Consider the following 25,900-nt stretch of genomic DNA (forward strand, 5'->3'; position numbering starts at 1 on the left):
AGAAAATAGAGAGAGGTTTTCGGTTTTTGTGGGTTTCTCCCGCCTAGTTAAGCTTTTTTTTCATTTTTGAAAGTTAAAAATTTTCAAAATGAATTTGAGAGGACTGTGCCACAGTGTGATTGCTCGGACCGGACGAAGCGTGTGAGTGAGTTCAATATCCTGCATGTCGTTCGGCTGAAAACGACTCAAATAGTTATCGTGTGCACTCATCATAGATGGGACGTTTGTTACTCATAACCCAATTACTCAACTGTCTTACATAGTCTAATATCAGAAATAGCATTAGCAACCGAGAGGAAGGAGACGCCAAACCCTAATCGATGACGAGCATGAGGCTCCAACCCTCATCACCGGAATCCTCACCACCGGGACTGACCCCAGTGAAGAGGTCGAACCCCACATCGGCTCTGGTCCTAGCATCCTCACCGACGGACCTGAACCAAGCCAAGAAAACGAAGCCGAACAGCACCAATCTATGTTCAGCATCCCGTTTAGCCGAATTATATTTAACTCTTGAAGATCGATATCTCCCGCCAGATGAATTTAGGAAGAAGAGTGTGATGGGCTTAATCAAAGGTATGCCGTTTATTTTGTTTTTTGTTTTTTTATTGCTTCTTAGGTATCAAAAGACATATATTTCATTATCCTGACTTTTCTATGTCTTTCATTCAATACCACTACAAATTAAGCTATGAAGGAGAAAGATCCTTATCCTTGTACTTGGTTAAAACAGAAGCTTCCAGAAACTTTACCAGAGGGATGTGCATGGGGTTATATTGCCCCTGGGAGTGAAATCAAAAGTTTTGTTTATAAGATTGTTCGTGTCAGAATTTAGACGCACTAACCGTTACGACTTTTCAACCTTGTACACGCAGGACGCGTTGAAAAGTTGAAGTATCCACGAGGGACATTTTGACTCGTCAACGATGTTAAAAACATAACATCGAGCAAAACGTTCATTTATGAACAAGGTAGGAGGGTCGAAGCATTGTGGGATCAAAGTTTCGACTTTGGCTTCCTCACCTTCCAATTGGCACTTCTCGAATGTGAAGTAGCCAAGAATCAAGGAACAACAGTGTAGCCTAGCTTGCCATGCCACTACGCCTTGGCAGACATCCAGGGTTCAACCTAGGACGACGAGGAAGAGATCACATTCCAAAACGATCAACAAGTACATGAGTCTATCCTTTATCAAGATCATATCTCACTTAACAATATTGGTGTCAAGATCTCGTGGTCGGTCTCATCATGAATAAGGACGAGAATGGCGTGACTAGAGGTGAGGGAAATCAAAAGTCTTGACACGTGTTATCAAACCTGACGAACCCATATCTAGAAAAGGCTAAAGTATGTATGTGTGTCAGAAGAGGCACATTGCCGTGTCAGGAAGTAAACTCATGGACATGCCTCAAGTACCAAACCCATGCTCTGAATAGTAAATCAAAACCACCTCCTCGAGCCTATAAACACAAATACACTTACACTCACTCTCTTTAGAGAAATTTCTCCTACTCTTATCTATGTTGTTCTGATTTTATCATCGGAGGTTAATAGGCAGGCATCACGCCGATGTCAAGGCAACCGATTGTTCATTGTGATAGGTCTCTCGCTGCTCAACTCCGTCGACTTCACTGTCCTCATCGTCCAGCTGAGTAGGCAAACCCCATGGTCAAGAGATGAAGGTCCACTCTTAAGCATTAACTCCACCAAGCTCCACTTCGGATCTCAACGAATTCCTCTTTGACATGTTGACGACAAAATTTCACATCAACAAAGATGTTTTGCACCTATTGTGGCACGGGCGCAGCTCACATGAATGAGGACTGCCCGAACAAGGATACTCCAGAGGGTGCAGAGTTCATGAAGCTACATCTCCCCAACATCTTTGCTCCCAAGACCAAGTAATGCATTGTGTACTGACTTGTGTTTAACCGTCTAATGTTGGCTGTTTTGTTTTTGTTTGATGCTTCCGAGCTAGAATAAGATATTTATTTGCTTCTTAATTAACCAAAAATTTTCGCACTGTCGAGCAAGTTTTTCGTGTGTTACAATTAACCTAGGTGACATTTTCATTCTGGCTCCGCTACGTAGTAGATTAGAGGGCTGCAGATTTCTCTTAATCAGCACTGCAACGGATCAACAAAGATTTTTTTTCAAACAAGCACTAATTAATAAAGAGAGGGCTGCAGATTACTCTTAATCAGCAATGCTACTGATCAATTTTTTCGAACAAGCAGTAATTAATATAGAGAGGGCTGCATATTTAAATAGAAAGTTTATTGATGGCAGTACATTACCCAACAGTCGGGTGTTTGAAGAAGTAAAATAGAATCAGAAGCTCGATATAATCCAGTTTTCATAGACTAAGAGCGGCCAGCCATAAGATCATATAAAAGAAACTGCAGGATTTGAAAACTTATAAAGGAACGGATTCTACAAGAGTAGGAATTATAAAATCCTTGAGTATACTCGAATGATGAGTAGTGTAACTATCTTCATACTTGTATGCAACATCCATGGCACAAGCAAAGTTAAGAACTCGAGTTAGTAGCGGCCTCGGAAGAGCATTAGGAAGGAAGAACGATTCGTTTATGTCCTTCCATGCGTCACTCAGTCTTCTACGCAATTCAGTCATTGCTTCTTCTTCTGTGGCACCATGTTCTTTCAAGTAGCACTCCACAGATGAGATATCAGTTCCTCTCTCTAGCTCAAACTACAAAGACAATGTGAGACATGATCATCTTGGTTCAATATTTGCTATGTAGAAATAGGTATATGGTATGTACCTTGTAGTCCGCTATGTCATCCATAAGTCGGCAAACTACTTCAGCTCCTTTTACAGCCCTGGGATAAGTGGCCAACCAATCGAAGGAGTCTTGCGTTGCAATATCTCCCATTCCAACAAAGGCTGTTGTTATTAGCATATGGTAGGCCGTGCTCGGTAGTGCTAGGTCCATGTATTCATCCAACGTTGGTATGTGTTTCTGTTGCAACAATTTTGCTTCATGGAAGTAATATGCTGCTTGCCTTTTCATCTATATAAGAGACATATGCAGCCGATTAACATTTGTTACTTGCTAAGGAAATTAAGTCGTGTGTTACTTGCACTACGTATATAGAAAGGTACTAGGTAAATGGGGCTTACAGCTTCTATGGCGTAGTGGATTCGATACAAGTTTCCCTCCTTTGCGAGCTCTTCTTCAATTTTCGATGTAGATTTCTAACATTGCCTTATAAAAAACTTTCATATAATCTGGCAATGGATCTATGGCACAGATATCCCACCTAGTTAATCAATTAGTTGAGAAGTTAGCCTTGCATTCCTTCTTTGGTTGAAATCACACAGTTTTCTCTAATTTTAAATAATAGAATTACCTCTGAATAGCTTCAGTGAAGAGCTCTAGTTCTTCGAGTGTGCCCTGGGTATCATAAATGTCATCGATAATAGATAATATTGCAGTGACTTTGCAGGATGTCCTCCTAGCAAAGGAAAATTGTGGTTCGAAGTACACTGACAAAACCCAGATGAAGTAAACTTCGGTAATTCTGTCTCTTACAAATGGTAGCTTGTTTTTCACGTCCAAGTTCTTCCACCACCTACGATCAAATACAAAACAATTTAATTGGTAGAACTATAAACCCTAGAGTGTTTTTTTAGCAAGTGAAATCAACACTGTTTTTCTTTCTTGGTTAGTTAGTGACTAGGTGAACATAAACATACAAGAGGATTTATTCTATTTTGATAGATATTCACGTAGTTTGATAGTTAACCTTGTTATTTCACATAGCTCCTTCTGATGGAGTTGTTGCACTAAGTTGAAGTCCAACTTTGCAAGAGTTCGGAGAGTCTCGTTATGTGAATCGCAGTCCTGGTAGATCGACAAGTAATGTCTTGCTTCCACCCTCGCCACGCCTGTTCGAAGTGGCTGATTCAAGGAATGGGATACTAGATTCGAAAGTGGAGGGCTTAAACTGTGTTTGATCGACTCAAGATGAGTGGTGGTGAAGGCTAGTGCCTCTTCGAGTATCTCTTCTCCGTGTACCCTAAGATGGGTGGCTTCGTACAAGCTTAATAGTCCTGATACATCACTCTGAAGAGATGCCTTAAATGTCTGATGATTTCCATCCTTGAACTTGTTGAATATATCTGCATCAGTAGGCAATTTCTTAGACGAGCATCTATATATTATATTATCGATATATAAACAAATAGAGACATAGTGATGGAAGAATTTCATGTCTTGTTTGTTATTAGTATAGAAAATTAGAAATTGAAAAAGAGTTTACAAAATCATGACGAAGACAATAGCATTCGTAGTTCATAATGTATTTTTCTTCTTCTTAATTTAATAATTTGAAAGCGAGGCGATCAGAATTGACACACAAATTAGCATGCAACTTACCACATGAAATGTTATAACCATGTTGTCTAAGCAATCGAAAACGCAGAGCAGTAGTGTAAAGGTCATCATCATCAGTACCACAAGAGTAGTTGTGGTGAATTTGTTTCAAAATCTCATCAATCTCATTTTCAAAATGATAGGCCATGCCTAAACGTTGAAGGTCATTAACCAAGTCTATTTGTTGCAAACCAGATACATTAGCGGGATCCTTTAGAATTCTCTTCACCTCTTCTTTCAATTCTTGAACGTGTTGCTCCAGTTTAATGTCAACTTCCTACACATGCAAATTGAAGATCAGAAATACCGTATGATTTAGTATTTTACGGGTTGTACGTAAAATCTGTATATACATGTGTGTGTGGACGTTCCCATAGATAAATATATATATATATTTTTCGCCATGCATGTTAGGGGATCAAAAGAACAGAAATATACATATAGCTTACATGGTACTGCAATGATGCATTTCAATAAAATCAAATTATGCCCAACGTCTGAAGCTTTATAGTTAAAATATAAGTATTTATCAACGGAAAATATAAAATCCTACCGTGGTAGAATAAGAGAGAAAATGATCGTTCCAAATGCATGGGGCATACTCATAATAAGCTAGAGGTAGCTTAACATCAACACCAGTCTCTGGCTCGTGAACTTGAGATGCTAAAACTAGGGGAGACATAGTTCAGTAATGCAGGAGAAAACTTTCTGTATGAGTAAGTTAATAAGTCGATGAAGAACTCAATTATGCTCTGCACTATTTATAATGGAATAGAAAAGACTTAGGCGCGCAAATTCTCCACCCAGTCGTCAGCTGGTAACATATTTCAACTACAAGATTTTTCAACGTTATTGAACATAATGTTTTGACTCATTCAAAACTGTACATAGATATTTTATATTCTAAACGTTTCTCTCGTCATGGACTTTTCTCTCAGCTATTTCATATGTCCCGGATTTCCCAATGCTGTACCATCAATAAGAAGCGGACACGTGGAAATCCGTTAAACAAAATTCAACAGAACTCTAACTGTGTTAGAGTTTACTTTTAATTTTTAAGATTTAGTAAAAGGAAAATAACAAAATATCTCCCGGTCTCAATCGTCTTTTCTTCTTTCTTCTCCAGATCTGAGATGGAATCCAAGGTTAAGCAGACAAGTTCTCTTTCCAGATGATCAAGTAAAACATAGTCATGGCAAGTGGGAAATTATACATACGATCCAAGGAGACGACAATACTTGGTGGCTATTTCCAGATTTTCTAGCACTTGCTGTATTCTTAAGGATGAGGCTTGAATTCTCAAATGAAGCATCGACCGCCTCTCTATCTTTCTTTACCTCTTTTCAAACACCACATAGTCAATTAGTTCACACCCTTGGATCACAACCAGCTCACCCACAAGTCAATTTTAGCTCACCCAAAATTTCCATCGAATTCGTCCTCTATTGACTGCAATTTTAATGCTTTTACTTATCAATTGTGTTTGCTAATCATTACCAAAAACAGAATTCCACACCAAGCACAGGTTTGTTTGTCTTTGATCTGATTCGATTTCTTGTTTGAAGAAAGCAGAAGGAAGAAGAAACGGCGGAGGAGCTGGGTTTTTTTTTTTTTGCAAACTTAAACTGGAATTTTTACTTTTCTTTCAGTAAAGAATTAAATATAATCAATATTTAACAGAGTTAAAGCTCTGTTAAGTTTTCTTAAGTGGAATTCCACGTGTCAGACACTTATTAATGGCACAGGTTTGGTACAGGTGATTTCCTCCCTGTACGTAGATAGAAATATGCTAAACTTTTCTTCTTCTTCTTTTTTTTTTTTTGTATACAGCTAAACTTTTCTCTGTAGCCTCTCGTCATGGACTTTTCGGCGGGAGACTTGGACTTATATATATATATATTTTTTTTGGTCTCATTCAAAACTGTTATGGATAAAAATTCTAAGCGCCTCTCTTTATCGACTTTCGGGATGTTTACTAATCTTAATCTTGAATGAGACTGTGAAGAAATCGGAGAAAAAATGGAGTAGAGAAGGAATAAAGAAATAAGGAATCAGGACTAACCTTGTTTACCTTCCCGAATGAACCTTCACCTACAAGCTCAATTACAATCGACACCCATCCTTCACAGCTGTATGTACAACCATTCCCAAAAAAAAAAAAAAAAAAAACAAAAAAAAAAGAAAGAAGCTGTATGTACACCTCTCCTTTACAGTCCTGCAAGTTATACATCACAGTATCACTTACGTTTTATGCTAAGCATGTTGTTTAATTTACTCTAAACTGGTATACCCAAAACCATGACATTTTCAGTACTCTCAAACCTAATAGCATGAACTGAAGCCTGTTATAACTTCATTTTCAATACCCAAATTATTGTTTTAATTTAATAAAGTCGGTATATATGTCCAAATTTACTTAATTATTGTCAGAACTGGCCACAATAACAGATAAAAGCTCCCTCACTTGAAGAATGAAATCTTGTTTATGGATAATGATATGAATCAACTTCATCAATCAAATACTAATTAGTTCTGATTGTGAAACTCATACCTCAAACCCGTCCAATGCACGTCTGTTTGGCAAAAGCCGCATAACCTAATTAAGTTATGATTTGATTATGTTTCTGGTGCCATTTAATTTGGTGCGGCAGCTGTCACTCTCAAAACCCTAATTAGGCAGTGCCATAACAATAGTGCTGCCTTCATGATTTAGATTCCTCGAAGAAGTATTAACCTAAGGGAGTGTATGATTGCCAGTATTTTTCTTATAATTTCCGATCGAATACATAGGTATCTAACTAGCATTCTCGATTGCTTCATCTAAGCACTCGATAACTGCAATGAAACGAACAAAGTAAGCCATAATTACAATGTCGAGCACCCTCTATATGTCAGTTGTAATACATGCATGCATATATCCCAACACACTAGCTTGTAACATTCCTTAAAGTAATCTGTAAGATTCTTCGGACATCAAATAGATCCAACGCAGCCGGTCGATGGTCACAAGTGTTCTGCTGCGTACTAGCCAATGTGCTAGTGTAAATGAAGAAAGAAATGCATGAGTAATCTAGTCTGTAGGATTCTTCGGACAAAATGATCCATTGCAGCCGATCGATGCTCACAAGTGTTCTACTGCGTGCTAGCCAATTAGTTAAGAGAGGTCGTTACTTAATGCACAAATGGTTGTCACAATTCTGTGCATTATATTAGGTCAGCATGAACTAGCTATATAAGCTCATGTCCAGCTGTGATTTCAGTAACTTGTCCGAATAGGAAATTAGTTCCTGCTAGAAATTAGTTACAGATCCTTTTCTCTCTACCTCTTTCTTCTTCAATCTAAGCATTAACAATGTATATATAGCTAATTAAGGGACAGAAACTATCCACCGATCGATCTTAGTGAGTGTTTCATTTAGGACCAATCGATAATAGAACTTAGATTTGTTTCTTCAGATCTTAGAACGGTGGGGCGTGGTTGTCTCTCCCACAGAGATAGGAGTCATGTGGACTAAGACTACCATGCAATAACTCTTAGAGGTTTGGGAGCACCGATCTTCATTTTTCATATCACAATTTGATTAATTAGTAGAGATTCTTGCCCACATTGATGAGCTAGTTTGGCAACTTTGAGCTACAAAGGATGAGTTGTAACCTAGTGGATGAGAAAAACATGTACCCAAAACTTCTCATTCGCAAGAAAAAGGCATCCATTTTGTGGAATGACAGAAGAAACAACGAAAAAATGTGATTGGAGATGTTTTTCTTGTATAATTTTGCTACGAAATTTTTTCCCAATTCCATACAAGGGGGGAGGTTCAACTACCACCTACCCTTTTCCTCTTGGCCAACAAACCATTTTAATGAACAATCAATATAACATTTAACTCAGCGCTATCTCTGTTGGTAACTTGCACTGTCAACCCTAGCCTCTCTTTCACTCACTGTTTTTATTTTTAGAGATCTTCAACTCTCCCACACGCTTCCATTCAAACGTAACATGTTATAGTGTTGAGGAGGAGCTAGGGGAGGGTAGAGTGAACATGCAACTACAGTCAAACTCATTCACTAACCATGATTTACCAATCGAAATTTGGAAACAAAATTACTCAACTAATAATGATATGCAAACTCAACCATACCTAAATTGCATAAAAACTGCTAGCACAGTAAAATCAAACTAGTTTTGCTTTAATCTTCCAACAAAATTTACCAAATACAACGATTCGCACAGGAATCACAATCAAATTTTTACCAAATCTAATCAAAACTTCTAGATCCTGAAATATGAAACCAAAACCGAAACCCTAACCTTCGTACCCGTTGCCATAACCCAACCCCAAACCAAAAAAATTGACATCAGATCTGGTCCTGGCATCCTCACCGACGGACCCGAACCAAGCCAAGAAGGCGAAGCCGGACAGCATCGATCTATGTTCAGCATCCCGTTTAGCCAAATTATATTTGTCTCCCGAAGATCGATATCTCTCTCCAGACGAATTTATGGACAAGAGTGTGATGGGCTTAATCAAAGGTATATATTGTTCATTTTGTTTTTTGTTTTTTGATTGCTTGTGAGGTATCTGCAAGTTAATTACGAGGAATCAGTACAATACAAATAGTGCTTTATTTGTTTGAATTAATGAATGAATTGAAGAACATAGAATAGTAAAAAATAATAATAATAATAATGACATCGATCAAGTTTGATCATTTTGCTATATGATTATTATTCGGAGTTAGGGTTTAATTATGTGATCTGTATCATATTTGTGTCTTAAGATTCATTGATCACCAACACCACTAGTTTGATTAGGATCATGCCGCCGATCTAACTCTGATGTTTCTGATTGAATTCATTTCAATTGATTTGCTCCTCATAAGACATACATTTTGTTAGTATACATAATTGTATATTGTCATTCCTATACAAAACAAAGAAACGTGAATGATTTAATGAATATTGGTTTTAATGTTTACAGCTAAGTGTTGCTTGAGAAAGAATGCATGGGAGGAATATGGAGTTCTATTATGATTTGGAGTTAATTCCTTTTTATTCTGATTTGATCATTATTAGAGTTAATCTCTTTATAGTCATCTTGGTCTATCTTTACGTGGTAAAGAAATCCTAATGCATTAAAAGATTATTTCATTGATATGATATGTTGATTACAAGATTCTCAATTATCTGATTTGTGTGCACTTGAAAGAAAAAAAACCTAATGTGATTAGGTTATATATATCTGATTATTATTTGATTTGAGATATCACATATATCTGATATTATTATGTCTTTGTATGGTAATATAATAAGTACTTACCTATTGAAAATCAATATGGTTAAAGACGTGAATAAGGAGTAGAAGTTCTTCATCTATAAAAGAAGACACAGCTATTGGAAGGATACCTTTTGAACACACACTGTGACACTGGACATATACCTAAACACAACCTCTATGTAGTCATGTTTGATCAAAGCCAAAGCCATATAACTCAGTTGTGAGAATGTTAATTGATCGATGAGAACTGAGACTCAGCTGTGGTGAATTCTTGTGTTTCGGCAGCTGAACTTTTTGATTACTCGTCATCGATCAGTCTGTATCTTCTCAGCAGCGACTCCCCAAGAGTCTATTCTAGTCTAGTTAGCTCTAAAATTGGAAATTTGAACGAACATGAAATTTTCAAAGTTCAGCAAGTTCAGCCCCTCCATTGAAAATTTGAAATTGATCGACCTTGTAAAATGGCTTAAATTTCTGCAGAAGACTGTAACAAAAATAAAATAAAAATTGGTAGGAGGAATTAGGGATAACGGGTCATCGATACAACATAAAGACAACTGCTACAAAGGGTTGTGTTTCTACTGCCCAGTTCATACAGGAAAACTGAACATGGCATGAGACTGAGTACGCATTACATTTACAGCAGTACAGTAATATAATATAAGAAGGCCTTCAGGTGCCTAATCTTGACGGTAGCAACACCCCAGTAGACCGAGCTTAAATTTGGTGACCATGTTGCTCCAGTGTGTTCAAGGGCCGTCTTGTTATGCTGATGAATGAAAAGGAGAATTCAGAATCGAATTGTATGAAACCAAAGAAGTAAAAAGCAATACCAGTAGGCACATACAGCGAGCGCTTGGAGACAGAGAAAAAGAGATTTACTGCTTAAAACCCTAACCTGCTAAGATTTCTCGCATCAGAGGTTCACTGTATTTTTCCACATCGACATGGATAAACTTCTTTCCTAAGAGATATTGAACTCTCTTGAAGCACCACTATGGATACTATGTCTTCGATTCTGGATCTATCTTAGGGACAAGTTGTTGTGTCATCTCAGTGAAAATTGTGTTGACAACTTTCGGAGACCGACAGAAGACCCGATAGTAATTATATCCCTTCTTTGAAAGTTGAAACTATCATAGAAGTGCAAATGACATCCTAGCTCCCTGTAGTATAAAAGTTATAACCAGCTTCAGATAATTAAATTATTTAAATAGGATAATGAGAGTACCTAGAAGTCATTTGCTGTTCAAATTGAGTAAGTGGTCATGCGGCTAGAGATGTGATCCTCACAAGAAGAAGGCAATTTGAGTAAACCATAGGGAACATCAAATGAAGAATACACGGTCCACTTCCATGTGACAACTCAAAATTAAAACCTTCTTCATTAGGGAAATAGTACACTGAAAAAACAAAAAATTGATTAAAATTTAATATACAGAAAGTATTCTAGATTTTTTGGCCAAGAACAAAAACAATACTAATTTATATACTAATTTAGACAATATTCGGTAATATTTGACATAAGAACGAAGGAGAGCCCTTTTAATGAGAACCCTTAAGAACGAAGTCCTCAACTTATGGGTTCTCACGATAATAGCTCCCGTATACACAAAATGCTTGGTAATATTTATTTTATGATGTGTTTGGATGCAAGTGAATTTCCGGGAATTTAATCAAAAATAAAGAATTCCCAATTTCTTTGGACTGTTTCCCCTGTTTGGATTCTTATCCCGTGGAATTAACAATTTCAACGAGAAAATAATCGAGGAATTTAAAAGCTTAAATCCTGACTTAAATTCCTCACAAAATAGGTGTCATTTGTTAATTCCTTTGACTGAGTTTAGTCTAAATACAAATTCTTGTCATTTTAAAACTTTACATCATGAAATCTAAACAACGGAATTCTCAATTAATGAAATTTAAATTCATGAAATTATAATTCCTATAATTTTAAAATTTCTATAAAAATTGAAATTAATTTATTCAAACATTAAAGTATAAATGAACATCGGCTCAAAGCCCATATTTTTAAGTAAGGTACGAGAATTGAGAAAGATGGAAATGAACATTCGCTCAAAGCCCATATTCTATTTTAGGCTGAACACCCAAGTTTAAATCATGACACGCCATAACCTCATCATCTATATATATACCTATTGAAGGAGACGCCAAACTCTAATCGAAGCCATGCTAGCCATGACGACCATGAGGCTCCAACCCTCGTCACCGGAACTGATACCCACATCCTCACCACCGGGACTGACCCCAGCGAAGAGGCCGAACCCCACATCGCATCTGGTCCTGGCATCCTCACCGACGTCGGACCCGAACCAAGCCAAGAAGGCGAAGCCGGACAACACCGATCTATGTTCAGCATCCCGTTTAGCCAAATTATTTTTGACTCCCGAAAATCGATGTCTCCCGCCAGACGAATTTAGGAAGAAGTGTGTGATGGGCTTAATTAAAGGTATATGCTGTTTATTTTGTTTTTTGTTTTTTGATTGCTTGTTAATTACGAGGAATCAGTACAATACAAATAGTGCTTTATTTGTTTGAATTAATGAATGAATTGAAGAACATAGAATAGTAAAAAATAATAATAATAATGACATCGATCAAGTTTGATCATTTTGCTATATCTACTACTATAAAGCCAGCCCTAAAAAGCTTCACTAAATTGTGAACTTCCATAATTACCCTTAATGAATTAATTAACACATATAAAAATCAAGGGTTGTTATAGTAAAAGCAAAATAAAAATCAAAACAAATTAAATAAATAAATAATCATAAAAACTACCGATTAGTAGCTAGGTCAAATAACTGTATAATATGGTAAACTTAATTAACCACTCACGATTATCTTTAGTTGATCGTGATTATGATTTCGTGCAAATATGCACGGGTAAAAGGCTAGTGATTATTATTCAGAGTTAGGGTTTAATTATGTGATCTGTATCATATTTGTGTATTAAGATTCATTGATCACCAACACCACTAGTTTGATTAAGATCATGCCGCCGATCTAACTCTGATGTTGTTGATTGAATTCATTTCAATTGATTTGCTCCTCATTGAGTGTCTATCATAAAACATACATTTCATTATCCTGACTTTTCTATGTCTTTCATTCAATACCACTGGGGTGCAAAGCTTTGAAGGAGAACGATCCTGATCCTTATACGGGGTTAGCAAAGAAGCTTCCAGAAACTTTACCAGAGGGATATGCATGGGGTTATGACAACCCTGGGAGTGGAATTAGAACTTTTATTTATAAGATGTTTTACACCTATTGTAGCGGAGCTCACATGAATGAGGACTGCCCGAAGAAGGGTACTCCAGAGGCTGCAGAGTTCTTGAAGCAACATCTCCCCGTCATCTTTGCGGATGAGACAAAGCCCAAGATCCCCAAGTAATGCATTGTGTACTGACTTGTGTTTAACCGACTCTACTTTACTTATTTCCCTATATGAATGTATGATGTTAACAATCCTATGATCTACCAAAGATATTGGAACTTAGTTACAGTGTGCATGTGGACTAGGCTAAAAACCTATGGTTGTTTAGCTTGTAATAGTATTCAGGCTCTATCTAATCTAATGTGTTGTGGCATGCATTTGTATTACCTTGATTACCGATTCATATTTTTGTCAACTCTAGGTGGAGTGTTTGAAATTGCCATATTTTTGGTAGCCTCAAATGGCAAAACATACATGTTTGAACACACTGTGACAATAGACATATACCAAAGACTACGACCTCTATGTAGTTATGTTTGATCAAAGCCAAAGCCATATAACTCAGTTGTGAGAATGTCAATTGATCAATGAGAACTGAGACAGCTGTGGTGAATTCTTGTGTTTCTGGCAACTGAACTTTTTGATTACTCGATGACTCGATCTTGTGTTTCTGGCTGCTGAACTTTTTGATTACTCAATGACTCGATTGGTCTGTATCTTCTTAGCAGTGACTCCCCAAGAGTTTATTGTAGTCTAGTTGGCTCTAAAATTGGATATGCTATATAAGTTTGAACGAACATGGAATTTTCGAAGTTCAGCAGGAGTAAGAGGAGATGTGTAAAACTGTGATAGTACTCTATTATCAATAAGCGAAATTGACATGTTTAACAACTTCCAAGACACCATCAGTGAGCCTACTACATTATTACTCAAGTAGCTTGCCACCATTATGACCGAAATTGAACAATGTCAACACAGACTTTGAACCTGAAAAGAAAGAACAAGAAAATCTAAGCAGGGCAAACCAAGGTTTGAACCCCCAATACCTTGAAGCTCACCCTCTCAACTAAAGCTATTACTCTCTTTCTCTATTCAGTTTTCCTTGACGTTCATTTGGTTCACTGGTACTTCGCTCAGTGCAATTCTTGTCTTCTCTACCACCTTTGTGTCCTTGCTGTCCTCAATCTTCAGTTTACTTTTCAGCAGTTTCTTCAGCTGCCTTAGACTCGTAGCCTTAAATTCCTCCACAATCTCCTCCTTTCCAACAATGACCTCATCTTTCTTCTTCATCTCAACTTCCTCAAGGTCCTCATCCTTGTCCATCTTATTGCTAGTGTCCAAGCTTTCATCATTGTCATCAGAGATGTACATTGCACTTTCTGGTCTCTTTTTGCCTGAAGATTTTGCTGAAGTTGGGCGGGGAAACTGGGTTGCAATGTTAACCGGCAAGGGTGAGAATGATTCAGCCTTGGCAACTACTGCTGCTTCACTCATATTAGCATCAGCATTTTCAACAATCAAGCTCTTCTGAAAAGTTTGCTTTTCTGATATATCAGCAACAGACTCATCCTCACTAAATTCTTCTTCAGTGATGTCATCATCAGAGTCAACAATCAAGCTCTTCTGAGCACTTTGCTTTTCTGATATATCAGCAACAGCCTCATCCTCACTATATTCTTCTTCAGTGAGGTCATCATCAGAGTCTTCCTCATCACTAGATTCTCTTTCAGTGCTTTCATCATCAGAATCTTCTTCTTCACTTGCTTCCCTGATATCATTCATGTTATCCTGAAGTTCAGAAGAAGCTTCATTCACGGACTCATCTTCAGTGCCCTCATTCTCAGAATCTCCTTCTGTGCTGGAACCTGATTCGAAATCAAATTTTCCACTGTAATCACCCAATGCCTCCATCTTGGGAGCTTCTTTAGGCTCTATTGTGGTGGCAGCCACATTCACATCAGAAACTTTGCTTGCTGGGCTCTTAGTAGGAGTGGAACTGAGAGTTGATGAAATGAGCTCAACAGTTTTCACAGCACTTGGTGGTTCGTTTACTTGTTGTGGCAGTGCAGATTGAGCATCAACAACATCTTCGGAATCTTTGACCAAATCTTGTGCTCCTTCACAATGAGATTCTGCGATAACTGATAAGCAACCACAATGAGATTCAATGAAAAATAAACAAATTGAAGTCAAATTGAATAAGCATAAGCATCCACACAATAGCAAATAAATTCCATAACTTACCCTTATCATCAGCTGAGCTCTCTTCACTAGATTCATCCATAACCTCTGAATTCATAACTGCATCTGAAGCTGCCTTTGGTGCAGACTCCTCAGATTCCATTCCTGATTCCTGTGTTGGACCATCTTTCTGTACTTCAGTCACATTCATCTTACTATCTTTCACCGGAGTTTCATCCATAACTTGTCCCTTTGATTTGAGCTCCGACAACACTTCAGGAGCATCAACTCCATTTTCTGATACTGTCTGCATATCAGATCCTGTTCAATACCATACAAGTCATGTCAGAGAACAATACTTTAGCTCCACATGCCATCTAAAAAACAACATATTGGATTGAAGTAGGATAGTCTACACAACTTGATATCCAAACCAAACCACACGTCCACACCCAAAATAAGCCAGGCTTCACAATGTTTTAACCTACTCATATCCAAAATTAGCTAGTCTACTACTTGATATCTTCAAATTTGATAATCATGACCAGTAATAACTCATCAAGGAATGTCAACCGGACTTACCCTTAACAACTGAGCTCTCAGATTGCTCTGAGCAATCCATGGTATCTGCAGAAAGTTCATCAATACTAGAAGCCATGGTGTTATCCTTATCCAGGCTCATGTTCGACATGGTCATGTTCGACATGGTCTTCCCCAACAACCTCACTGATCGCCTAGTACTATAAGCGCGCTGCACAGAGGCTGTTTCTGTTAGGGTCTCCGTCTTCTGGCGAGCTGAAGCAGCTGGAGCCCTCCTCCTGGTGCTTGGAGCAGCAGGAGTCTTTGGTGGAACCTCAGTCTTTTCCTGTTCCACCTCTTCACCAACAGTCTTCTTAGTCGGAGCACGCCTAGCGGTAGTCCTAGCCGCAGTACGAGAGACACTTGCTGATCCAATCATGATTTTCTCTGGAGATTGGTTCAACAACTCTTCCAGTCCTTCAACCTGACACAATAATTTACATTAACAATGTCAGATTACATTACAAATCATTACATATCATCAAGAAACAAACACCAAACCCTACACAATTATTGTTTGGATGCCTAAGAAAGTGAAACATGATTGAATCAGATGTATATATATTAATATACTCTTATTCAATTCGTTTAGGTGATTAACCAAATACATAGCAATTAAACAGTAAACATAGACGTTTGTACTGATTATCTCTTCCGAATTCATAATCTATCAGCAAAGATTCTACTAATAAACTTACTCGGCAATTAAACAGTAAACATAGACGATTCTACTGATTATATCTTCCGATTTCATCGATTCAGCTGAATAATGTTATATATGTTTGAATCTATCAACAAATCAAATCGATCTAATTCATTTCCAGGTCATCCTAAATCCTCACCAACCAAGCATGGATTGGAAGAAAATAGAACTCATATATCACACTAGAAAGATCGAAAACACAAACTGAATCCACTAAATTCAAATCAATTCCAAGTAGATCTAGATCTGATTTCCAGCGCAACCTAACAGATTAAGATGCTAAACTAACAAAATCGACACCGAAATCATCGAAAGGGATTGAAGAGTTAGTTACATGTTGAAGAGCGGAGAGAGAATCGGCCATGGCGACATTGGTGATGTTGGCTGGGATTCCGTTCTGCTTGCAGAGAGCCTGGAGCGCCTTCCTGGTGAGGGTGTGGAAATCCATGGAAGATCAAAACAAGCTGTTTTGGTCTCTGAGAGAAAATGAGAGGCGGCTAAAAGAGAGAGAGGATTTGAAATCGTTTGGTGAGAAATGTGGGAGGGATTGAGGTGTATATATATTGGGGGAGGATAGTGACAATTGGAAAACCCTAGAGCGTCAGACCGTTGGGAGCGTGATTTGAATTTTGAAATTGTTGCCTATATTCTATTGTCTGCTTTTATTTCTATATTGCGTTCTTGTTTTTTGGTCAGAGAATTAGGGGATGAGAAAAATCAGCTGAAATATGGACTTGGGTCATTGGATTCATTTAATGGACTTTGATTTTACAATTTTCGATTCATTTAACCAAGTCATTATAAATTATACGTAGTTTGTTTGATATTGACTACATTACGATGAAAAAGTAAAAATATAATTTATGGTTTCGCTCAATCGTCAATGACAATTCTCTAGCATTTCTTAGTAATGTACTTGTACAAGTCCTCGATGAATACAATGGCATTTCTCATACTAATGAGGCTTACTTGGGTCTATTTGTGTATGGGCTTAAATTGATGACATTATTAATGGCATATCTCAGTGGAGTTCAAGACATTTTTTAAGTTTACATTAAAAAACCCTAGTGTTTTGGTATCATGTACTCATGAGTCATGAAGACTCATCATCAATTATCTGGTTCGACTTATTTTTTTTGGATGTTTATTCGATCAATATGAAATTTATATACGAAAAACCACAATTATCACATTGATTACATTTTAGTGCTACACATGGAGGATAGTTGCAAAGTTTCTCAAAATGGGGCACAAGGTTCGTATGCACATGCACCAAGTTGTTTGCATGTTCATATAATCATATCATCTCTAAGCACGTATCTAGGTTATCACTTATCAACGATGATCACACCAATCGATTTTGTTTTAAGTTAGGTACGAGCCAGGAAGGATACAAACATTTAAAACACTAACTTGGGTTTTTAGGCCCAAATTGTTTAGTTGACTTGGGAAACCCGTAAGTCAATCAATGTTGATATTATCAACTATGTTGTCGTATTTACATGGTCACTAAATGATCAAATACACTTTGCTCAATCACTCTTACATTTACGCCAAATAGTTAAAAACAATCCAACTATATATAGAATTGATTCTCATCACCATCAAGTAAGTGAACGCAAGTGATATTTCAAAACGTAAAACCTAACTAAAACCAACTTCTCGCAAAACATACATCATCTCTTATACATCTAACAAATCATAACACGCCTATGGTTGATCAAAGATCATGTGTGTACACTATTATATTGCACCGAATTTGAGTAGAATTAATCGGAGAAAAAGAGTATATAGAGGCCAATGGTCACGGGAAAAATTGGTTTAGTTGATTTGCACATGGTTTTGTACTTGTACTTAATAAAGAGAAAAATCCTATTCCTCCTACCCCACTCCGCCATCTCCAACCCGAGTCTTTTAATTTCGATATTATTTTTATTTTTACAGAGCATAAAAATAAGAAATAAAATAAAAGCCCAGAGACAAATGAAAAATCCCCAATTCTGAATGGAAACCCTAACCCGAATTTCTCCAATTGGATCCTCCATATTCGTCTCTATTCGGATCACCTCCTCTTCACTGTTCCTCGCTGCAGGCTGACTCACACTCCCCTTTTGATCCCAGAAACCACACAGACTGAGATATAGAGAGAGAGAGAGAGTGACACACAGAGATAGATAGAGATTTAGAGAGAGAGAAACAGGAACAAGCGCCTCTCATGGAGAGTACAGATGCCGGCGATTTCAGCGTCGGATCGATCGTCTGGGTGCGGCGGAGGAACGGGTCGTGGTGGCCGGGGAAGATAGTGGGGCCGGAGGAGCTCTCCACTTCGCATCTCACCTCGCCTCGCTCTGGTACTCCCGTCAAGCTTCTCGGCCGAGAAGACGCCAGTGTGTACGTCTCTGATTTCATCTCTGCATTTAGAATTTCTGTGATTTCTGCTCTCGGAATCGTGTTTGTGTTTTTGGTTTGGTCAAATTTCTGGGCTGTGATCGCATAGATAGCAACGGCAAGGAGCTTTAGGGAGTGTGTGGTAATATTTTGGTGTAGAAAATGAAGAAATCAGTAAAAAGAAGTTGTTTTGCTGATTTACTTGAAGATTTTAAGAGCTCGGAATGCGGTTGGAGATCCCTTCTGTGGTGGTTTTGAACCTCATTTTGTGCAGGCATTGGTACACCTTGAACCGAATCGACGAAAGCTACTGTTTTTTGGCTGGTTAGATATTGTTGGTGTGTAGCAATTTATAGGTGCATCACGGCATGAGTGTTTGTAGTGATGTGGTGCTAGTACTGTGTAGGCCTCTGTCGTAGCAGTTTGATGACTTGTGGTCCGGTTTAAATCTGTTTGGTTAAAATCTTAGAACTATCTAGCAGAATCCTAAAGGCTTCAGGACTCAAAAATCTCATTACGTTCTGCTGTTTCTTTTTGCTTTATATACCAGTCAGCAGCACCAGTTGTTTTGAGACATTATTAACAATGGATTTCATTAGGTGTGTTACGTTAGTGTGGTTTTTTCTTTTTAAACCGATTGTAAGTAATGCTTATCTGCCTTCCTTTTTCCTGCGTAGTAAAGATATTTTTCTTGTTGTATTTCTTTTCAGGGATTGGTACAATTTGGAAAAATCCAAGCGTGTTAAGCCATTTCGATGCGGTGATTTTGATGACTGCATTCACAAGGCTGAATCAGCGCAAGGTATGCCGCCAAAGAAAAGAGAAAAATATGCACGTCGGGAAGATGCTATTCTTCATGCGCTTGAACTTGAGAGGGAACTATTGAGGAAAGAAGGAAATTTGGCTATGAGTGCTGAAGTCATGAACAGACAGAACAGTAAACATGGGGCTGTGAAGAAGGATGTATTTATGCCCTCAGAAAGTCTGGGAAAAGAATATTCAAAACTTGGGAATTCCAAATTGAATCAGTTGTACAAGCGAAAAGATTTGTCTCACATGAATGATATTATAGGCAGTCCCCTGTCTTCCCAAAGACTCAAGGAGGGAAATCAACTGAGCGGGGAAGATGATCATTTTGAGGTGACACCTCGGATGAGAGGCTTGCAGGACTTTGGTCTCAAAAGTTCCTCTTCAAAGCGGAAAATTTCATCTTCCTCTTCTTTAAATGGTTTTTGGAAACCCTCTGCTGATAGTACTGTTGAAACATTTGCTCATGGTGGTCTCGGCCTGGGAGGAACAAGTCACGTGAACGGTAATAATTACATTGTCCTCTTGTCCAAGTTTTGCAGAATAGTCCACAGTCCTTGCAACCTGACAGTGCTACTCTTTCTACTTATGTTTCAGGAGTGGAGCAGACAAGAGCTGTTTGCAGAGCAAAGAGGAGTAAATGTGTATACTTGCCAGCTGACTCTGGTGATTCTTTGGAGTATGAAACAGCTCCTTCAGGCCATATTGACATATCAGCTCCCCCTATTGGCACTCGTCTACATGGGGAGACATTGATAGAGGACACCACTTCTGGGTTTACAGAAGAGGAGCCTGATTCTTCTGAAACTGATTCCTCTATCCCTGGATCTGATTCCTCAGAGACTGAACCAGATATGGATGATGAGCTGCCTTCATTTTCAGGTTCCACTTTAGTGTTAATTTAATATTTTATCATGCTGCCAGATTCTGTTGGTGTAATCTATTCCTAATGCTTTTATGTTGGAAAGATTATGCTCCTAGCTTACAATACATTGCCTAGCCAAAAGAATAACTTATAGTATATCTTCTACAAGTCTTTCTTTATTTCTTTCTTTTTGCAGTTGCCTCGTTATAAGTATGTGTGTGTGTAAAATACTTCCACTGAAATGTAAAATATTTTGAGTTTATGGCAAGTGCCGACATATCTTATTCTACTATGTTTCTTGATGTACCTGCAGATTTAGAAGTTGGAAGATATGAAGCACAAGAACATAGAAGCTTGGTTGATGAGTACCCAGATGAATCAACACATTCTGGTGACATGCCTCACCTCTATAATCAGGACCCTTATTTTGCAAGTGAAGCTGTGTCCAAGTGGCAGTTGAAAGGGAAAAGGAATACGCGCAATCTTAGTAAAAGATCAATTGATACAACCGAAGGACGAGGTTTTTTTTATGGACCATATTCTGAAGAAAAGGTATGTGCTTTTATTAGGAGTTCCAATTTCTGTAAGTAATGATTTTGCTGATTTCTAGTGGGCTTATGTGGGTAAAATGATTTTCAGGCTGGAATGACTGGACTGGACAATGGGTATCCCCTATCAAGAGCTGCATCAAGGAGTCGAAACAGAGTTGGACTGTATATGATTGATTGGGAGGATGGGACCTGGGAAGATAGGTCTGCCTGGGATGAATGCTGGGACAAAAGAGAGCGATATGACCAGATATATGATGATCTTTATAATCATCGCAGGAGGCCGAAATACTTGATAGATGTGGACTTGAAAGTCCAGGCAAGTTACCAGAAAGAGCCTGTCCCTATTGTTTCTCTGATGAGCAAGTTAAACGGGAAGGCGATAATAGGGCACCCCATTCAAGTTGAAGCCTTAGAAGATGGTTTATCTAACACGCTATTTTCAACATTTGATGATTCTGGTGATGAAGCAATCGACAATGATGGGGGTACAACTCTTCCTCACGCATGGAGGACTGCAAGGAGGACAGCAAATGTTCGAGTCCCTCGTCCTCATTTAGTTTCTACATTGGATGGTGATGAGGCTGCTGATGACCTTCCCTTTTCCGATGAAGATAGACCACCATTTAAGAAATTAAATATGGGGAGTTCCAGTCATAAGGCAAGCCAGGTCAAGAGGAACCCTCCTCACAACTCCCGGCTTCCCACTGATAGAAAGTTCTCGAAAAAGGTGTCTAAGAAAGTAAGCTTATCATCTAGCCTGAAAACAAAAACAAGGACCTTGTCTTCTTTAGCTATTGAACAGAGTTTTGGTAACAAGGGAATGATACAACATGGTAGTGGCCAAAGGGATCGGTTGATGAAACCAGAGTCATCTGGATCTGTGCCCACAACTGTAGCTTGCATTCCTGTGACATTAATATTCAGTAGGTTACTTGAGAAGATCAATAGGCCGCCATCAAAAGCATCAACGGCACCAGCTAGTAATGCGGTTTTATTGAATGGGGATGCAGAGAGAAGTTCATGATAGATTACTTGTACATTGTTATATAAGTACAATAGCACAGGATTTATTGCTAATCTCTTGTTTACGGACAAGCAATACTCCCTTTAAGTCAGCATGTTTCTGCTGTCTTTTCGAATAATCAGGTGAAGATGAAGCAGGTAGATGAGAAAGCAGCCATGTACAGCAAAGAGAGAGAAGCAGGTTGGCAACTGCATGCATGTTTGCTGGAAATGGATTTCTGGAGGAACAAAGGTCGTGTTAGGCAGGAATTGTAGTAGGGTATAGATAGAGTTCATAGGGAATGTACATTTATTTCCATACAAGGAAGGCTATGTATCTTGGTCCGCTTTTCTCAATTTAAGTTAATAAAAGTATAGAGAAATCTGGAATTTGTTTGTAAATGTTGCTAATGACTTATCAGATCAAATGACCTGAGTATGGAATTCATATTAGTAGTGTGTTTTAGATTAGCTTTGCCTTAAGTCAAGGACAGGATGGATCTGCCACTCTGCCTCGTATAATAAACCAAGTAATGAGATTTTGCTTTTCCTTGTATCTTTTGTGTAAACAATGCAGAGGTCCGTTTTGGTAAGGATCAACATAACAGTTGAAGCCCAGCAGTTGAAGCCCAACCACACATGCCTTTATATATCAACAAACTTCACTCCCTCTTTCTCTCAAACCCTAAAAACCAAACAAGCCGCCGCTGATACCTTCGTCCGTCTCTACTTCGGTAGAGATGTCTGAGTTCAGCCCTGGAACTAGACCCATGGAATTACAATTGAAGAATTTAATGAGATCGGTAAAAGAGGTATAATATCTTCACTCCCTCGCCGTCGACTATTACCTTCTCAGAGCCTTACCGGAATCACGGCCGGAAAGCGTTTCAGCAGCTCCGACGTGCTAGCGTTGTTGCTAACGTACGCGTTTGGTGCAGTTCACTGTTGTGCTGCATCTCATTTGGGCACTTTGCAACTATGCAAGTGTAATGGGACACCGGAGGAAGTGTTATCTGCTGCAAGAAATGCAATGGGATGGGAGACATGGGAGAAGGCAGCTCAGGCCGTCTTCGGCATGGGAGGGCTGTTTACTCTCCCCCGCACGAGGGGAACCAATACCCAGCCACTTCTCGAGCCGGCTCGACTTAGAGAGGCGATTGAGCCAGCCCAGGGAGAAGGGATTGAGCCAGCCCATGGTGAAGAGAATCAAGAGATTGAGCCAGCACATGATGCCGCCGGCGGAGAGCAGTACCAGCCACTTCTGGTGGTTCGTTCTATGCCTATCTGTACATGTTAGTGTTGAAACTCGGTGTTGTTTGCAGAAATGCAGAGTGATGGTAGACGCCTACGTGTTCATGTTAGTGAACTCGGTTGTGTTTGCAGAGTGTAGTGCTGAAGATGGGAGAATGGAAGTATATTGTTGGAAATTTGTGTTTGCACTTTGCAGAGTAATGAAATAATGTAGTTCTTGGAAAATTGATCTTCATTGCACTTTCATTTTTGAACCATTTACTTTTACAATTGATACAGTGAATTAAACTACAGTGAATCATAAATTGCCTGTAGCATTACAATGAGTTCAAGTAGGCCTCATCATGGCCGGGTTAGGGCCGGCCCTACCTTAAATTTTAGGGTTTAGGGTACGATCGGGTAGGGTTTTGACTTGATCAACAATATTTAGGGCCTGATAGGGTCGGGCCGGGGCTTAAATTTGTAAGCCCTTGCTCGCCCTTAAAGCCCATTTTGCTAGAGCTAATAGGGCCGAAAGGGCCGAATATGACGTTATTTTGTTTAACGAAATAAATTCATGAGTTTTAATTTTTTTTCCTCAAATATTACGTCAAGGGATATATATGATACACGACCCTATTTTTAGTTATATTTAACATACATATACATTATATTTAACTTAAGACATCTAGAATTATTAATCTAAGTAGTTATATTCATATATTTCATTAACTATCTCTCTAAATCACTAAAAATCAATCGTTATTTAACAAAGAAAAATACAAATTAAAGAAATAAAACTTACAAGATTAGTGTATTGTATTAAAAATAAGAAACATATTAAAAACAATAGAAAATAAGGCCTAAAAGGCGGGCTTTTAGGGTCGGGATAGGGCTGGGCCGGGCTTAGCCCTAAAGGGCTCAATAAGGTAGGATTGTAGGGTAGGGCCGGGTTTCATTTGCTTAACCCTTGCCCTACCCTAATTGAAAAGGGCTAGGGCCGGCCCGCCCTAATGGAGGGCTGGGTAGGGCTTCGGCCCTATAGGGTAGGGCAGGTTTTAGGGCGGGTTAGGGCTGAAGGGCCAAATAATAAGGCCTAAGTTCAAGCTTAGATAACCAAAAATTAAATAAGAAAATGATGCACATGTAGATTGTTTGCAATACAACAGTTTCAAAGACATTTTTCTTCAGCTTGAGGAGCATTATAAGACGCAAATGCAGCAACAACATGCAGCCGAGCCAGGTTGATCTCTGTCATCCTACACCTTTAAGCGATCATCAAGCACCAATGCCATCTTAGATCGCATAAGCTTTCAGCCATTGTGCAGACAAACTTCAAAGCACTTGCGACCTCTTGCAGTCAAGTAGCTCCTAAGATCCTCCAATGCAGGTCTCAACCTCACGATAATCGCAAATCTAATGAACACCATAGGTTGATGAGCAGGGTGTATGTAGAATCTAGAGAAACATAAACAAGGGGAAGCACGAAAACACAATATGAGGATAATTCAATGCCACGAAAAACCAACTATTGCATCCTTATTTCATGGGATCGCAACAAAAGAGGACAAATAAAACCAAGTCAACAATTTAATTGAGAAAATTGACGGAATGACCATTTGGATGAAAAATTGTAACTTTAAGGACCATTCAAATTAAAATAAAACCAGAAAGACTAAACAGACGTCGACTTCAAACTATAAGGATTAAACAAATTTCAATTCTATTTATTTGTTATTCTAACTTCACTGTGATAAGTGATAACTTCATATGAGTTTAAGGTTTTTTTCCCAATTAATGTATTTCGTGATATTTATTTTTCAAATTTACATGCAGTTATGAGTTCATACAAAGTTGAACTCTAAAGTCTATGATCTTTTTTGTTAATGAAAGGTGAACGTTAATGTTTAAATACACGACTAATCTTTAGGACAAAGTAGGGTTTCATCCGATAGATATTGATAAGGGAAAGTATCAACGAATGATCGAGGCTTCCCGCTCATCGACGAATTTGTTTGAGGTCGTTCAAGTATGAGAGTAGGATCTGCCCTTGGTTCAAATAAGCGAGACATACAGGCAAATGGCTCGATCTATCTCTTTCCTCCTTGTCTTTCCACTTTTACACACCGAAACTTAGATCTAAATCATCTAATCTTACCATATTTTTTTTTTTAGGAAGAGCACGATACTGTACTTGAAGTTCAACAATGGTGAAATGGAGTTAATAATTTAAAGTTTCTTGTTACATTTCAGTTCTATAATTTATTTATTTTTGATTGAAATATAATTTATTTATTTGAGCTTTTAAAAAAAAAATTTATTTATTTGAGAAGCAGGAAACAAGACAAGATTTGTTGGGCTGGTTGCTAATGCTTCATTGATTTGTGGACTTATAATGAACGGGCCGTGCCACGAGCTAGACCCGTTGAAAGTCCCGTCAAGAATAACACACGGATTCCGTCGCTCCTTAGTTGACACTGCTACTCTCTCTTCAGTCAGATTCCGCCTTTTCTTTTTTGGTGAGTACATTCTTTTCTTCATAGTTTGTATCCCTCCTCTTAATTAGGCTCTTCTCTGTAGTTTCAATTGGTGATGTTTTGAGCGTAGCAACGTTTTAATCATTTAGATGAATTACATCTGTCTCTGTGTTTATGTTGTGCTTAAACTGAAACAC

At 38.4% G+C, this 25,900-nt stretch overlaps 4 protein-coding genes and 1 pseudogene across 5 annotated transcripts in view; 2 read left to right on the top strand and 3 right to left on the bottom strand.

Moving 5' to 3' along the window:
• Positions 1–165, bottom strand: part of LOC101295768 (serine/threonine-protein kinase TIO-like) — a 4,386-nt gene extending 4,221 nt beyond the window's left edge. The window contains exon 1 of the mRNA XM_004309030.1: positions 130–165. Coding sequence (XP_004309078.1) covers positions 130–165 — 36 coding nt within the window. The remainder of the gene's footprint in view (positions 1–129) is intronic.
• Positions 166–304: 139 nt separating this feature from the next.
• LOC101296052 lies at positions 305–13,097 on the top strand. Its single transcript, XM_004309031.1, has 3 exons — positions 305–388; positions 11,959–12,149; positions 12,835–13,097. Exons 1-3 carry the CDS (start codon positions 321–323, stop codon positions 13,095–13,097), a joined length of 522 nt encoding a protein of 173 aa, XP_004309079.1. The 5' UTR covers positions 305–320.
• LOC101305887 lies at positions 2,262–5,134 on the bottom strand (annotated as a pseudogene). The gene is made up of 7 exons (XR_185297.1): positions 4,954–5,134; positions 4,404–4,677; positions 3,772–4,147; positions 3,376–3,597; positions 3,146–3,285; positions 2,787–3,035; positions 2,262–2,713 (listed from the first exon to the last, which is right to left on the bottom strand). The product of XR_185297.1 is annotated as a (-)-germacrene D synthase-like (transcript).
• A 915-nt stretch (positions 13,098–14,012) lies between the features above and the next one.
• LOC101296337 lies at positions 14,013–16,831 on the bottom strand. Its single transcript, XM_004309032.1, has 4 exons — positions 16,718–16,831; positions 15,684–16,104; positions 15,165–15,422; positions 14,013–15,061 (listed from the first exon to the last, which is right to left on the bottom strand). Exons 1-4 carry the CDS (start codon positions 16,829–16,831, stop codon positions 14,013–14,015), a joined length of 1,842 nt encoding a protein of 613 aa, XP_004309080.1.
• A 1,668-nt stretch (positions 16,832–18,499) lies between these two features.
• LOC101303560 lies at positions 18,500–22,362 on the top strand. Its single transcript, XM_004307839.1, has 5 exons — positions 18,500–18,774; positions 19,482–20,083; positions 20,176–20,460; positions 20,757–20,995; positions 21,083–22,362. Exons 1-5 carry the CDS (start codon positions 18,599–18,601, stop codon positions 22,016–22,018), a joined length of 2,238 nt encoding a protein of 745 aa, XP_004307887.1. The 5' UTR covers positions 18,500–18,598; the 3' UTR covers positions 22,019–22,362.
• Positions 22,363–25,900: the final 3,538 nt, after the last annotated feature.

Source organism: Fragaria vesca, linkage group LG7, assembly GCF_000184155.1.
Source record: "Fragaria vesca subsp. vesca linkage group LG7, FraVesHawaii_1.0, whole genome shotgun sequence".
NCBI lineage: Eukaryota > Viridiplantae > Streptophyta > Magnoliopsida > Rosales > Rosaceae > Fragaria > Fragaria vesca.